This window comes from Rhagoletis zephyria, unplaced genomic scaffold (assembly GCF_001687245.7).
Source record: "Rhagoletis zephyria isolate East Lansing unplaced genomic scaffold, Rhagoletis_zephyria_1.1 Rzeph_scaffold_03993, whole genome shotgun sequence".
Taxonomy (NCBI): Eukaryota; Metazoa; Arthropoda; class Insecta; order Diptera; family Tephritidae; genus Rhagoletis; species Rhagoletis zephyria.
Window position 1 is genome coordinate 9,593 of NW_016161076.1, and position 17,674 is coordinate 27,266.

The window sequence follows — 17,674 nt, forward strand, 5'->3', positions numbered from 1 at the left end:
AATTGTGCGAATAATTAGGAAAAAAGCAAATGAATTTCTTTATTTTCCTTCAAAAGCACTTCATGTTGGACTATGTTTTCTTACAATAGCTTAGCGTTAGTTATTATAGCCATAACTAAACGCGGTTAGAAAGGAAGGTTGTGAGACGAAGAGGGTAAGCATGTTGCTCCCGAGATATACCAGGATAAGTGCGCATACAGCAGTATCCTAAACTCCCATTTCGCTTAAAAATTATTGATTTCAAAGCTATACAATGCTAAATTTGAAATTCAATGGTAAAACAAGTTTCACGCATTAGGGTATCGGGTAAAACGACGAGAAGGTGAGTTAAAATTTGTGTAGATAATTTTAAAAAGGACCTACGCAAGACGGCAAATAAAGCTCCATCAGCGCTTTATGAGAACTAATGAAGCATATGAGCTCTCGACATCGTAAAATGTTAATTTCGTGAAGTTAGGCTCTCCAGGAAGAAGCTTTTGCCCTCCGGAGATTATAGAAAACATCGATGAGAGCTTGCGAAGAAACACCGCCTTTGGATTTTTAGTGAATGGAAAATCGTACTCTAATTTCTCCCATAAACAGTTATTATTTCTAATCTGAATGCAAACAACTATAACAATTATTAGTTCAATGTTTCACAAAAATTTCAAACTCTTTTAATTAGAATCTTTAGAAAACAAATTTGGTTTGCAGTTTTGTACCTCATTAAAATTTAGTATAATAACGTGCTGCTCATTTGCTTCTCTTTTAAAAAAAATGGTCGAACATACTTACTTTGTATGAAAAAGATGCGCAACATCGTCAACAAAAAAAAAATTCAACAATTAACAGTGCGACTTCAAAGTTGCACCTTATTATACCAAAACTTTAACTTTTTTTTAACAATTTTTGGGGTGTAAAAATCTGGAGAAAAATTTCCTGCAAATTTGCAATGTTACTACAAGGATGCTGTTTCAGGGCTAATACACCTAGAATCATTGAAGAAGGCTTTAAGACCTGAAAGTTTTTGTGGAAAAAATTTGCAAAAATATTTTTTGTCCCGTATTCGGCTCACATAAATATCTTAATTTGTAATTTATTTTCGCCAATAACGGCCGCTGGGTGCGCTCTGATGCAAAAAATATGGAAGGAGCATGAAGGAAAAATGCAAGGTCGCTTTTGGTAAAAATGAATTTCAGTTTCAAATTCCTTGTACCCAAAACCACCAGAAGGCCCTTTGATGGTATAAATATTTGCAATTACCCGCAAATTACTTTTAATTTTTTTAAAGGCTGCTCTGCGACCGACAACTTCAAATTGAGGAAAAAAACGTTTAAAATTGCCAGCCAGGGAAAACTAAGAAATTGCTCCTCTATATAAAATCCAGACTTTCAGAAAAACTCGTTTTCATCAATTCCTCCCATTGATGTTCATTTACTATTTGAATTAGATTTCTCTGGACATAAACCTAAACATCTGTGGTTAGTATATATTTGAGTAGTCGTCGTTGTTAATTAGTTGCACGCAACGTATGTATGTACATTAGACTGCATCACTCCCCATACAAACAAAAATCGGTACTATTTTTCCATTGGAATTATAAAATCGATTATACCGACCGATTTGAAAATACCTCCAAAAATGGAGTTTTTTATGAATCAAAATAGTTTCTTAAAGATTTTTTTTAAATCCCCTCAACTGACATNTTTTTATGAATCAAAATAGTTTCTTAAAGATTTTTTTTAAATCCCCTCAAATGACAACGGTTTAAGTTTAAAATATTTAAAAAAAATTAAAAAAATTTTGAACGGTATCGTTGATGAGATTTTTGATGCTGTTTTTTAACTTTTTTCAAAGATTGGTATAAGAAGAGCTTGAATAACTGAACCTAAACTCTTCCGATTTAGACTTAAGAGGTGTCATTGGAAAGGTATTTTCTCAACCTTTTTGTTCCTTGCTAATAAGCTCATTCAAAGGATGGAAGAGAAAGATAGGATGAACGATGGTCATTCAGAGTTGAATTAAGACGAATGCCAATTCGTAAAAACCAGATGGGACACGAATGACGTTTTTTTTGGCCAGAAATAAAAACAGTGTGAAAATACCTTTCTACTGAGATCCCATAATACTAAATCAGAACATTTTTGGCCCAGTTATTCAAGTTTTTCGTAAACCAATCTTTGAAAAAAGTAAAAAAACAGCATCAAAAACCTCATTCTTACGATTCCGTTGAAAAGATTTCTAAATATTTTTATGCAGACTTTTTAAGCTTAATCTAATTTGTCATCTGAGGGGACTTTTTTCAAAAAGTTCCTTAAGGAACTATTTTCATTCATAAAAAGCTTCATTTTTGGAGGTATTTTCAAATCGGTCCAGCTCGCTTTGGTGGACGTCTTAAAATGTAATAAATTTTGTAATTCCGGCGGAAAAAATGCAACTTTTTTTTGGTGATGCAGTCTAATGTACATATGTATATGCACGTCAGATGCCAGTGCTAAAGTACAATTTCACTCGCATGTTCATACATAAATATGTATAGACACACATAAGTACATAAGTGCATATGTATGTAAATTAGCTTAAACAATTTCCATATGCAGCTGATACTGCTTTTCAAAGTGCCGTAAATTCGCGTGAAGATATATAATTTATACATACATACATATGTACATATTCATATGTGTATGTGCGTTTATTCTGTATCACATAACTTTCGTCACACAAAACGCGACTTGCTGATGGGCGGCTGAATATTCGTTCTTGTGGGCGGTACGGAGATGCGGGATTGCCCACACCTATGGGGCTGGCACTACCGCAACACTGTGGGTTCGGCACATGAAAATTGACTCTGCAATAAGAAGGAGAGAAGAGAGTATAAGTTTTAAAAATTTTCAAAAAACCAGCGTAGAAATCTTGGAATGTACTTTAGTAGTATGTCTTAAATGTGAACTATTGGAAGTGGAATATGTTTGAATGCGGTACTTGGTGGTATCTCGCATTTGTCAAAGTGTGTGTATGAGTGTGTGAGATGTTATTTGTGCAAGTTGAATTTATGCAGGAAATTAAAACTTTTCTGCCACTTTACATTGGCGTTAATTTTATGACCACCGTTTCGTTGGCATTCGCTTTCCCTGATTTACACTTTTGTCCAATATGCAGCTGCTGTTGCATACTTCCAGGCACAAATTCAGTACATGGGTTAAATACCCAGTAGGAAAGTGTCCATTCGAAAAAAAACTTCATCTAAAATTTGATGCAGTTTGTGGGTTTAACGTTTCAGTTTCCAGTGGCTAATTTTTAATAATATCTTTTTTTAGCTGAGGGTGCTTGTGTTTTTAATAAAGCAATTGCAATTTACAACATAAATCCATACATTTATAACGGTAGTACCCTAAATGGATATGCATTTGCATTTTCGGTGGCCCCTGGTAAATTTGTCGTCTTTACAATTTTGTTTACATAGATGGCAATTGCGGGCATTTCATTATTTTTCTATAATTTGAATATTTCTTAAAACTAAAATAAGGCATTTACAATTATTACATATGAATTTCATAAGACTAGCGACAATTTTGTCAACGACAATTTCAATACCCGACAGCGACAATTTGTCACTTTTTAATGAATTTTCTCATTGATTTGAAGCCGTGGTGACAATTATTTTTATGAAACAAAACACCCACCAATCTGTCGAATGGTCGCCCGCAAAATGGAAAATGCCTGCCGTTACAGAGATATTACTGCCACTTTATGAAATAGGCCCCAGGGTTTCAAAAAATTTAGCTATTTTTTAAATCAGAAAAATTCATAAAAAAATTTATCTTGCCCAACTAAAATACGGCATGTTTATAAATTCATGTGAATAAGTTTTAATAAATTGTCGAATTTATCAGATTTCAAGCGAAAACTATGTAATTTTTTTTTAACTCTATTTCTTTTTTTTAATTTTGACATTTTCGTGGATGTCTTTATTTTGTACGCAGAACTATTACAAAATTTATATTTTTATATTTGAAGGACAACCTTAATACATACATATGTATGTAAATATAAATTGTTGCGTTAAATGCTTATAATAAAAAAAAAAATTTTTAAGCATTTATATGTATAAACAGTATTAAGTTTTTCTCTCTATTGGACATTTTCCTACGAACTTGCATACTTGCACAATCGCTACCTACCATTTGCATGGAATTCGCTCGGAGTTTTCTTCGTGTGCTGATGTATGTGGTTGAGGTGTTCACCCGCTGCAAGTGGAATGCATCGTCCGTGCCTTTATTGCATGAAAGCAAAGATTAAAAAAAAAATTGAAATATTATTTTAAATTTTTTTTAAATAGTTTTTTGCTAAGTGTGCGGGGTGTGTAAGAAAATGTATAGACCAAGCAAAAACTGTAATGAAATTAGTAGAATTATCAATTTTATAAGCGCTTTCAACGCAATACTTTATAAGTATCTAGCACGACACCAAAGAATTTTGATTGAAAGATAGGTATTAAAAAAAACATTTGATAATTATTTCTTAGTAGTTAATTTGCACACACAAATTTCTTTGAAAGAATGTCTCTATTTTGTACTTCTTCCAATTACACTGTAAGAAAAATTTCAAATTTCGAAATTACACAAAAAAAAAAAACGCCGAAACACCTGAACTTAATTTTGGGCCATAGATTGCGACTCTGTAGTTTGCATTGTGAATACAAAAATGCAAACTTTAACAGGGAAAAATTTTAAAATAAAAGGTTTTTTTGTAAATTAAAAATCACCAGGCTATCGACGAAAAAAATTGATTGATACATATTTAAAGTTGTAAATGATCAAATGAGAATGCGTAGTAATTTATTTTCTATGAAATATGACTTGAAAGAATGTCACTCATACGCCATGTATAATCTATTAATAATATCGTTGTATATTTTTGTTGAAATTATCAATCAATTTCCTACGCTGATAGCTTGATGTTTTTGCAAAAGAATGGGTTTTAACATTAGTTAAAAGAATTTACGATTACAACGCTTTTATCAACTTGCAATGGTGTATGTCCAGACCACCATTTGTACTACAAATATAGCAAAGGTATTTATGGCAAAGTCTAGATATCAACCTCGTCATACGTATCATATCAAAGACATACAATTATAAGACTCTAGATGTCGCGCCGCTGCTATATGAATGTATGTATGTATGTATATACTCAACGTGAGCACAAAACATTGTATAAACTTCTGTTCTCTTTTCACTGCAAGTTAAATTAATTTAATATCTATTGCATAATTTTTTACAGACAAGATTAAAAAGTATAAAATAACTAAAATAAAAAAAAACTTTTTCAAATTTCAAAATCAAAAGTTATCAAAACAAATTTTATAGATCTGAGAAATATTATTTTTTAATTAGTAGTCCATTTATAAAAGCGTAGTATATTAAAAAGATTTTCTATTTTATTTATTGTTATATACAGATCCATTATCCACCACCCAAAATTAAGTTTACGTGTGTCAGATTTTTTTAAGTCATCACAAAATAAATTTAGCTGGAAATATTTATAATAATTACATTCACTCGGCTAATAACAAGACCTTTCTTCGAATTGATTAAATACATAAAATATCCACTTGGCTAATAAACGTTAATGTACACGAGTGTATGCGTGTCTATTGCTAAATTTTATTTCGAAGCCAAGGACAAACGCTGATTAGGCCAGTCAAGATAGCATTTAAGGCATGATAAAAAAGAAGGTTGTTTCAATAAACAACTTTTTGACGGATACTGAGATTTTTGAAGCTTCATAATTTTTTCATGTTTCATAAATTAAGAAATTTCGAGATGGGAATTTCTTTCACAGTAAATGGGTGTAAATAATTTAGTCTTCTTAGATGAAATTATACAAGTCCAGTACATAATATACATATGTACTGAAAATATGTGCATATAAAGAATGCAATTTTACTTCGTAATACAATGAATCATGGCATTTCCTTCCAAAAAAAAAAACAAAACCTTTTACAATTCTTTCCTCGATAGTAACATTTGGATTGTACAATAAATGTCTTTTTGAATTTGGACTTCTTACTTTTTCACCATTACTTTCAATAAATTTCGAGTTCAAATGCTCCAAAATATTCAAAAAATCAGCACTTGGTTTATAAATACCTCCTTTCAGATATGCAATTAACGAATGTATAATTACTATCTTTCCCTTCACTCGTCCTGGAACCGAATTGCGCCAGTCCCATTTTCGACACAAGGTAACCTGCAAAATTTTCCAGCCCATCAAACTCAATATCTTTAAGTGGACTTATGTTTTCGAGAAAGTCGTTTTCTTTATGCTCTGCTGTAATCTATTTAAAAAATTAAAAACTAAATAATCGTAGAGACGGAAACCAGTTTTTACCTCCGCCTCCTCCTCCTTTACGAGTATTGGAATGTCGTTAATTCCTCAAAAGATATTTTGGCTCAGCAAGCTGCAGGCTTCAAGCCATTTTGGTCTCACAAAAAGAAGCGGTGGTAATTGAAAAAATTTTATACCGTCCTCCTTGCAGTGGTATCTGGTATTTTCGCAGCTTTCAAATGCGCATTTTGCTTTTGAATATTTAATTTTTTCCTTTGCCGATCAAAATCTTTTCAGAAAAAAATTTTATTATAATTTTCGATCTGGTAGCTTGATTTTGATGAAAATGTCGTAATCCGAAGGCAAAGGCGGAAAAGATGGGTTCGTTAAAGCTGCCTTTGTGGCGTCACGTCTGCTCTGGTTTCAACCGGGGTCTCCGGCAGAGCGAGGGCGGATGAAGAAGACTGTGAACACTATCGCTGCATATAGGCTGGAACAAAAAACCTTAAAACCTTAAGCACTAAAATGTGTTCATTCAAGATGATTCCTCCTCCTTGTAAAGTAGCGGGACTCTTGAATCTTATTAAGAGACTAATCAGGTGATGGTGACACCTTATTCTTCCCAAAAAGAATGTGATAATAACAGTTGGAAATAAAAAAGGCTTGCTGCCGTATCTGTAGCAAATAAACACACCATAAAGTATGTCATTGAATCTTTTGACACGTTAAAGAGAAAAAGAAAAAAGAAGATCCTATTTGAGCTAAAACCGTATAGTATTTTTCCCAAATTAAATAACAAACCTCATTGCATCATAGTTTCTTCTAACCGCATTAATGCTATGATCAAGAAAAACCATTTATTCAATTCTTTATTACTGGAATCATTTTGGAAAATTGATCATATATGGCAGTGGAATGCATTGAACAAAATATTAAGTGTTTATAGTGCGTGATGTAAGGAAGTTTTTTATGGGATTTATAACGAATCCAAATTTGTACGGTAACGCCTTAAGTTAGCCTACGACAAATGTGGTATCCACTTTAATAATTTTTTTTTTTGTAATTTCTTAAATTTTTATATACCTGAAAACTTTTTTTATTATTTTTTTTGTGTGTATATTTTTTAAGTGTTGCATATGTCTTATTCTTTAATCAGCTGCCCCGCAATTTTAAAAGTCATCCGCTATATTGGCGCCACTATATGGAAAATCCAAATCAGGCTTCAAATTCGTAATCAGCTGCCCCATAGACCCCTCTGTAGACAGTTTCATAAAAATTTAATATACATATATCTATTTTTTTAAGTCATTCGCCATTTTGAATTTTCTAAATCCGACTTCAGATTCCTAACCAGCGAGCCCAAAAACCCCCTTGTACGCAATATCATTGAAATCGATCATTGGCTTCATATTTTCGTCACTTTTTATGGGCTGCTGGCCCATAGTGCCTACAACTTTGCCACATCGACGTTTCACAGTATAATTGAAAGCGATATCCTCACAAAGGAACTTCAGTAACTACAATCATAACGGTATACTTTTTGCATACTATGTATGACAACATGCTAGGGAACATGCATTATGATATGCTAACATGCACACGTACATATAACTAACTAGCTCCAGTCAACAAAAGAAGCAAGGTAAAGCAATGATACAAGTTTCTGACAAAAAACATTACACTAACAAAAAGAAAGTGTAAAAAAAAGCAAAACAGTTAAAAAGGATGTCAAGATAGAAGAGAAGAAACCAGAGTTTGGTGGCACCTAATGCGTATTTTAGGTTTCCTCAACAGACCTCCACCATTATCAGCATTGAATTTGAAGGTCATCTCACCGGTAGCATCATAATTTCGGTCGCCACGATTATGCAAATAACGACGCAGGCAACAACATCGACGCAAACCTGGCACACGATAAATAATCTGCAGGAATCCACCACGAAAGCGAGCATTCATGTAGCAATAAATGATGGGATTGTAGCAGCTGTGCGACATGGCTAGCCAATGGAATGCAAACCAAAAGTAGGGCAATGGGTCCCACATGTTGAAGTCATCGTCGTTGAGTAGAAGCTGCAAAGAGTACAATTAAATTGAATGAAAACAAATGAGGGAAAAGTATACAAAGCGCTTATCATCACTATGCGACACACGATATCCAAATTTCTACACAATTATTTAATTTTAATCATTGTTTTTTTATGAAAATATATGTATTTCGCTCTGTAACAAAAACCGAGCTTCAAACTTCAAACCGGTTAATACCGGATTTCGGATTTTTTTTTTAACGGTGTCGCTCATTTTCTTCCATACAGAGTGGAAAAAATTAAGGAAACCTTCAACAAAAAAATAAAAATAAAAAATTGCCAACAATGAACGGTATGTCCTAGCAGTTTCGAACCACTTATTAAAGCGAAAACGGAATAACCTACAGACAGACAGAAAAAATTGTTGATTTGGCTTGTATTTCTCTAATTAAGACCCCATATTAATCTTTACTTAATATCTAAATAGACATTTAATTTGTCCATTAAAAATTCGTGTCTTTGCGAGCGCCAACTTGAAAATGAACTTAGATGGCTGAAAATTTGCCACAGTTATTTTTTTTTTTGTGACCGAAAACGAAATTTTCATATGGGACCGAGGGAAAAATAATTAGTCAGACAGTCTAATGTACATATGTACAGAAAATTAAAATTAAATAATAAAAAAATGTATCTATAGTCAAAAACTTTTCAAAAAGTATGGGAGTGTCGTATAGTTATGATAAGCACTAAATGTATGTATTGAAATTTTATTATTAATAATATGATTTTGCGCTAATAAGCTTACATATATAAAAAACTTAATATTTATGTGTGCTTATAAGCATATGAAAGTCTAAACTTACCACAAGCACATTGAAAGGCAGCCAACATATGGTGAATACAATAACAACTGTGACCATCATCTTAATCATCTGCAAATATACAAAAGGAAAGAAACAATTGTTTTATTAATACATACGAAATTTTTTTATGACAGTCGAAGATTAATTATATATAAAGTCATTGTATAATTAATTATTTTGTCAAGTGAATATGTATATGCGCAGTGCTAATGGAGCGGCAACAATTGGAATAAATACACCCCTATGTGTACTTGAAAGCTTGAAAGCAATACATACGTGATGATAAATAGTGAAAGTGTTGTCAGCAAAACTGGGGCGTAACGTAGGCGAAAGTATGTATGCATGTATGTATTTAGTTACATATGTACGTATATACGTTTATTGTATTAATTAGCTAATTTTTATCCGCAACAAGGCTGGGTGCTGCTAAGCAAACAATACGACTCATTTCAAATGATATCCTTCGATGTGGACAGTCGAAATTTGTTTACGCATACACAATGTTCAGTTACGAAAATAATAGCAATTGTTTACTAACTATTTTTTGTCATGGTTATAAAGGTCATATTTTCTACATTCTTGCTTTCGATTTATTTGAGTCAAACAGATAAGCAAAAGGAAATCGTATGGTATGTATGGATCTTCTGAATTCTGGTTGTCTAATACCATGTTTTTCAAATACCTTAGGGTGTGTCGGAAAATAGAAAAATTACAAGCTTATCTAGACCCTACACCTCAATAAAAAATACAATGTCTGTGAGAAGGATGGGTTTTGTTTACTTTTTTGTTCCGAGCGCGCTTGTGGACGAGGGTATATTAACTTTGTTCACATAACGGTTGTTTGTAATAGCCAAAACAAATCGAGATAGATACAGACAAGTGTATACATAAATTCCCGGAATGAAAAAACAAATCGTTTAAGCCGTGGCTGTCTGCCCTATTTTGATGCGGGTTCTTCTTTTGAGCGTAGGACGGATGATAAATAACGGTAGTTTTCAGAAATACGAAGACTGCGATATTTTAGTAACTAATGATGCACAAAATGAAAATTTACAATGATCTTTAGGCGAAAAATAAGAATATTATAAATTTTTAGAAAATGGGCGTAATGCTGGCCACTCCTGATTAGATATTGAAAAATTTTCTCACAAAATATGAAATGAAGAGGTTTCAATGGAAAGTTTATGACATGATTTGCTCCAATGAAATAGCATAGAAATAAATAAGTACAGAAATTTGTAGCTACCAAAACCCCCTATATGTACATTTAACTTATTACACTGGGTTTGGTTCCCATGAAAAAAAACTTTGCAAGTATCCCTCCCCCTAGTTTGAAAGCTGACTATCAGAGGAGTTGCGGGTCCTAAAAACAGCCAATGTTGAATTTTATTTCTTAAGTTATTTGCTTTATCCGCCTAATTAGGGTTTAAGTAGACCAAGGGGGTACTTTATATCGATATAATCTTAGTACTCGAAGATACCGAGCTATAAAAACATAATGCAGCATAATTCATTAAAGTTCCCATTATACCATAGCTTTATAACATTTGTTATTTTTAAAAGCAAAAAGAAAAGAACGAAAAGAAAAACCAAAATCAATTTCCTAATACTCAACATATCCTGCATTTGTTGTAAACATTTTTTATTGCTATTGCAAAGCACAGCTTTTTTACTGCTCAAAAAATATCCGAAGTTGTGATCGCCTTGCTTTGCTTTTTTTATTTGCACCAGACATAAGAATTATGAAACGAGTCTACAAATAATTGGATTACTTCGTCATTGTTCGAAATCTCATAACAGTTAGAATGCGTACAAGTAAAATTCAGTTATATGTAAGTAAGTTGCTGTGATTAGTACGGCGAACAATAAATGTTGCACACAATACTTAATGCATAGATATAGGTATGTACATATACATATGTATATGCGTACACAAATGTCTAGGTATCTATAAAAGCAAATTTGTAGCTTCATTTCAACTCGAGATTTTTTTTTTGAGAATTTATAACAATAGTATATTGGCGCTTACACATATGTTAGTGTTTGGCCGAGCTTCCCTAGGCGCCTACGCGGAAAGAAGTTCTGCGCAAAAATACTTCCGCCCCCTTTTCCGGCAACACAGACAGAAAATTCTACTTAGTAAGGGTTATAATCCTTAAGCGCCGGCCGAAGGCCACCTACGCATAAAGACTTCCGCTACCATCGATCTAGTCTAGAAAGAGAGGTGCCTTTGATTTCAAGAAAATGTCGACCCAGGCTAAAGGCCTAGTCCGACGATTGGGCAATAATCTAAAATTTGGTCTAAATTAGTAACACATCGTGTGATGGAAAACTTTGTCAATTAAATTTTCTATTGAATTTGTATGTACTGTACCAGTCGCGTGTGATTGTTAAACAGGTTTTCGCTTCAATTTGTGTATACAAGAAAAAAATTGTGTGTACAAGAAAAAATTTGTAAAAATGTGAAACGGCCTTAAGAATTTAAAAAAATTTTATTATTTTGGGAAAAATGTTTTTACTTCTTGACTCTAAAAATTAATATACACACTAAATATGTATGTATGCATATATACACACTCGTTTGATTCACATTCCTATTTCCCATGGCTTATTTTTTCCCAATACCAATTCCGACATGTCTTAAACATTGAAACCAATTGCATTCATTTTTGTGTTTTTCCTTAACAAAAATTGCGCAAATCGCCTAACGACATGGACAATATGTTTGGTAACATTTGTTGTCCTTATATGTAAATAACTTTTTACGATCGAACGTGATTGCCCTTGATCCATGACTGCCGGGACAGAGTAAAAGGTATGTACATAAATACAAGCACGAAACACAAACGAAATACTTGCAATAGTTAACATTTAAGGCTTTATAACAAAAATATGTCCCTGCAGGAAATGTATCTAACTATAACCTAACTTTAAGCTGATTAGGAAGGAGCTAAAAGTCACTCATAATCTGTATATTTTCTTTGACGAAAGCTGACTATATTTCTAGGGCGATGGCCGCGAAATAGTCAACTAACTACTTTTAGACATAAAAAAGCAATAGGAAAAATAAAATATTTTTTAAAGTGAAACTTCTTTAGCGGCGGTTGACGGCGGTGAGCGAACTATAAAAAACTAACCGAAATAAATAACAAAAAAAATAATATTTTAAAAAATTTGGTGCGCCTGTAATTTTTTCGACTACTGTACATAAGTTGGCTATGATTACTCGACCGTGCTATCATAGTAGCACAATGCCACTCATATTTGACTTACAAACAAAATAAGGGCAGGAATTTTAAGATTTCAACCCTGGTTTTATGAAAAATTTTATTTTTATCAGTATTTTTCTTTTAATCAAAATATGTTGAAATAAAAGTGAAACTAAAAAGATTTTGCCAAGAAAGAAAGATGAATATATAATAATAATAATAATAATAATAATAATAATAGATTGCCACTTACACATATGTTGGTGTTTGGCCGAGCTTCTCCTCCGATTTGTGGCGTGCGCCATGATTTTGTCACACAAAGCGGAGGGACCTACAGTTTTACGCCGACTCCGAACGGCGGTGTATTTTTATGAGAAGCTGTTTTTCATGGCAGAAATACACTCGGAGGTTTGCCATTGCCTGCCAAAGGACGACCGCTGTTAAGAAAAAACCTTTTTTCTATACTTTTTGCGATGTTGCTTTGACCAGGGCTTCAACCCAGGCGTTGCGGAGTGGAAGCGCGCACTGCTTACCACTACATCACAGCGGCCGAAAGATTAATATAGAGGTAATTAAAGAGGAAAGGATATAGAGAGAGACACAGAGACTCAATCTGGGAACTATTTTGGGATTTTAGAGATTTTCGGGATTCTCGAGACTTATCGATAAAATAATCAATATTTTTATCGGTTTTGATATCGATACTTTTATTGATTTTGTTATCGAGATTTTTATCGATACTGTTATCAATCTTGCTACCGATATTTTCGGAACATATCGATATAATGATCGATATTTTTATCAATTTTGTTATCGATATTTTGATCGATTTTTAATAGATTTTCTAATCGATATTTACCGATTTTGTTATCGATATATATCAAGTTTGTTATCGATTTTTTATCGATTAAGTTATCGATTTTGTTATTTTTATATATTTTGTTATAGATATTTTTATCGATTTTCTAATCGGTTTTGCTTATCGATTGTGTTATCGATGATTTATATATTTTTTATCGATTTTCTAATCGATTTTGCTACTAATACTATTATCGATTTTGTTATCGAAATTTTAGCCGAATTTGTCATCGATTTTGTTATCGGTATGTCTATCGGTTTTGTGATCGATATTTTGTTGGATATTACTATCGGTTTTGTTATCGATAGAGTCTAAAGTAGAAATGATGTTACTTTTTTTAAATTTTATTTTATTTTTATTTTTATTTACTTTATTTATTTTATTGCATTTCATATTTGTTTACATATTGTGCTGTAGGTGGTCTCATATTCGAACTCCGTCAGACATAACTACAAAATGATAATATGAATATGATATTATTTGTCCTCAATTCGAAAAAGTATTTGCGAAGCGCAGGACATTTAAATAGAAACGCGTTTAAAGAAAACAATCTCCTTCACTACTCCTGCATTAATTAAAAAAGCTAGATAAAAGTGGGCTATTTTTTATCAATTGATAACTTTTTTCTGCATGGGTATGTATGTACCTACTCATACACCTACAACATTTGTTTTTATAAATACATGGATGTATTCAATAAAATCCCAGAAGCAGCAATAAAATAGTAGCCACCAACCAACAAGTTGTTTGCACGGCTGCCAACCGATTGCAAGCGCCTTTCGGCTATGGCCAAAACGTTTTGCCCAAATACGAGTACGCCAACTGCACTTAAACAAATTCCCAACGCCATCGATGTGCATACGCACGTTTTTGGCCATCAAAGCGAAGTGATGCGGGTCGATCTACGGTCAAAGCGGCTGGGTAAAAGGCTAAGCTTTTAATGGGCCAGAAGAAAATGTAACAAAATGTGTGGAAAATTTTCAACAAAAAAAAAAATAGGATGAAGAAAAAATATGCAGCCAATTTTGAAGCTAAAGTTAAACAATGACGCAAGCAAAAGTGCCACAGTGGCATTGGAGATAAGGAAGACAAAGCGTGTTGACGTTTCGGGTCCGAACCGAGTGAACTGCGCTTATAGGCTTTTATTGCATTTATAGCGTTGGGAAAATGATTATCATAAATTTTATATCGCTACAATTTTTGGTGGCTTACCAAATGGAAAAAAGGCTGCTTTCAATGCCTAAGTTGGGTGAGCTATGACGAAATACCAAAAAAAAAACACAAACATTGTTGCTCCGGCTACTCTGTTTCGTCAATCTAATATTTCCGCGCTGTTCGCATTTTGACTTTTAGCGCCCCTCTACATAAGTTGCTCAGCTTGACTTTGCAATATTATAGGAGGGCCTGTGCGATTATCTGCGTCTCCATGGTTGAGCTTGAAGTACATGTACTACATATGTATGTGTGTACATTAGACTGCAGCGCCAAAAAAGTTTGCGGTTTTTATGCAGGGATAACAAAACTTATTATATTTTAAGACTTCCACTAAAATATTTCGGAGAAATATACAAATTTAAGTGAGCTGGAGCGATTTTAAAATACCTCCAAAAATGGAGTCTTTCATGAACAAAAAAATGTCTTAAAGGATTCTTTTTTGAAAAAGAGCGATTTTAAAATACCTCCAAAAATGGAGTCTTTCATGAATAAAAAAATGTCTTAAAGGATTCTTTTTCAAAAAAGAAATCACCTCAGACGACCAAACAGTTTAAGCTCAAAAAATCTGCATAAAAACATTATTAAAAAAAAAATGATTTAACTAAATCATAGTTATGAGATAGTAATTTATACCCGAGCTCACTTTTGCACAAGGGTATATTAACTTTGTTCACATAACGAAGTCGATTAAGCTATGTCTATCCGTCCGTCCGTCCGTGTTTACGATAACTCGAGCAAAAATTGAGATATCTCAACGAAATTCGGTACGTTACCCAACCCATATACCGGTATTTTCGAAAAAATGCAACAACTACAATATTTCAGTAAATATTGGATCCAAGTCGTTCACAATTAGTATGTAAAGTCAAATTCTGCTAAAAAATAGTACTATTATGAAATTAAAAAAAAAAAAACGGGCGTAAACCCGCCCACTTAAAATGAAACGCTGTATCTCAGTAGTCGCTTCACCAATGCTCCCCAAACTCGGTACGAGCCTTGCCTAGGGCCTAGCTAAGAAATCTATTGAAAATATTTGTAATTGGGCAATAACCACGCCCACCTCCCATATAATGGAAATTTGCAGAAACACGAAAACTGCGATAAATCAGTAACTACGGAAACTTGTTGACTCAAAATCGATAATTACAATAACTACTTAGCACAAAATTAGGTTATTATAAATTTTTGGATAATGGGCTAGGTTCTGCCTCCTTATGACCACAAATGTGTATCTCGGTAACAGATTCATCAGTTTCTACCAAACTCGGTGCACTTAATAACCTTGGTATAAGGAGGAAATTCGTTGAAAATTATTAAAATCGGACTAAAATTACACTCTCTTCCCGTATAACGGTAAATTTCGGACACCCAAAAACTACGATATTTCAATAACTGAGTACGCTAATTTACTCCATGTTAATACTTACAACAATCTATTAATAATAAAAAAGACTGCTATAGACTTATGGGAATTGGCCTTAGCACCGCCCCCTTTTTGACTACAAGGTGTATCTTGTTTCAAATTGGTTCAATTATTTCATTAACTCTAATTCAGCATATTATTGAAAAAGATTGAAATGGAGCTAACTAATATATTTTATAATTCCAATGGAAAACTTAGGACCGATATTTTTTTTGATGGGGAGCGATGCAGTCTAATGTACATATGTATCTATATGTAACTATATATAAAAGAGTGCATATATTCATAGAGAGTACATGAACATGTAAACCTGCAAATATGTAAGTATGTAAATATATTTGTAAAAGTATATCGACAATCGTAACTGCTGCACATTAACGTGCACTTAACGATACCATTACCATGAACGAGTGAGCATCAACTTTGTTTTCTTAGTTCATTTTGTTGTCATTAAATGTTTTATTTTTATGCATTTCGAGTATTATGTTTGTGTACCGATTTTACACACAAAATTTATAGAATTTTTTTGTGGCTTTCCGCTTCTGTTTTGCTTTTTTTGGTTTATGAATATTTTAACGTAAATGTAAGCCTATGCAAATAGCCGTGATTCATTTTTTTATTCATAAGCAGGGTTGCCATCCACTTGAAAAAATCTACCAAACCCTGAAAATATCTACAAATAACTTTTTTTTAGTTATTTAAAAAAAAAACTATAGTTTCGTTCTAATTATTTAGTTATTTCAATAAAAGTTAAATTAAATTTTAAGCAATTTTTTATTTAACTTTTGATATGGAGAGGTCATATTGATGGCATCTTCTCGGTTTTCTTCAACCAAAAGCGAAAGTGATGAAACTTAAAGCAACAATGAAACTTCATCATTTGCAAAAAACTTTATTTTTTGATATTCTCAATGTTTTTGAAGCAAAAAATTTTTGCTATATTCTTTGTATACGAATATTTTTTTGTATAACCAACAATGTACAGCTAAAAATTCCCGTTGATTTAAAAAAAATGTTTGCCGCCGGACTCTACCGGTTATTTGTGTGTTTTTTTTTTTTTGTGAACAATCATAGTGTGCAATTTTATGGCAGTCCATTTTTTTCTTTTTATTTAAGGAATCATTTAAAATATTAGGTAATCAAAAGCTGCTCAGGATTCCAGTAAAATGAATTTCGAATGGAGCACGATATGTTAGCCTTTTATAGATATTCATACATACATATGAATGTATGTATATAAGAAGTGTGCATTACAGCGTTCGAAAATTATTGCAATAAAGTAGACTACGCTTTTGGAAATAAATTTATAATATAAAGCTAACTTTGTTTGTTTTTCAGACAAAATACTTTAACAAAAATGTGCCAAAATTAGAAGAAACTTACCTTTTAACCAACCCAAATTTTTTTCTACCAATTTTGGTAATAATTTACGCAAGTGGCAATCCTGTTCATAAGTTCATTTGAGAGTTCGTTGCCATTTCGGATTTTTCATTGTTATTTTTGTTTTGAATTTTTTGGTACTCAAGTCTGTTAAAATCACGTTAAACGCATTAAAGTTAGACTTTCAGTACTTTGAAATTTGCTGGCTTTTTTATAGGATGCACTCAAATTTGAAATGAGTCATAAATACTAGTGATTCTTATAGGAAGCTATCAACTTCGGTACTGCAAAAGAAGAGTTGTTTTAGATATGCAATTTTCAAAGCTTTAAGTTTTTCATAAGTACAAATTACAGAGAGTTCGAATGCGTTGTTTTTTTTTTTTTTTTTTTTT

General features: G+C 32.6%; 1 protein-coding gene across 2 annotated transcripts in view; it reads right to left on the minus strand.

The window, feature by feature from the left end:
- Nucleotides 1-2,445: 2,445 nt before the first annotated feature.
- The window catches only part of LOC108370078 (neuropeptide Y receptor-like), a 31,226-nt gene continuing 15,997 nt past the window's right edge, over nucleotides 2,446-17,674 (minus strand). The window contains exons 4-7 of one of the 2 annotated variants that reach the window (XM_017625326.1): nucleotides 9,197-9,265; nucleotides 8,145-8,379; nucleotides 4,161-4,252; nucleotides 2,446-2,827 (exon numbers count right to left, since the gene is read on the minus strand). In XM_017625326.1, coding sequence (XP_017480815.1) covers nucleotides 2,789-2,827; nucleotides 4,161-4,252; nucleotides 8,145-8,379; nucleotides 9,197-9,265 — 435 coding nt within the window. In that variant the 3' untranslated portion in view covers nucleotides 2,446-2,788. Of the gene's footprint in view, nucleotides 2,828-4,160; nucleotides 4,253-8,074; nucleotides 8,380-9,196; nucleotides 9,266-17,674 lie in introns of both variants that reach the window. The other variant, XM_017625325.1, reaches the window with a different exon arrangement.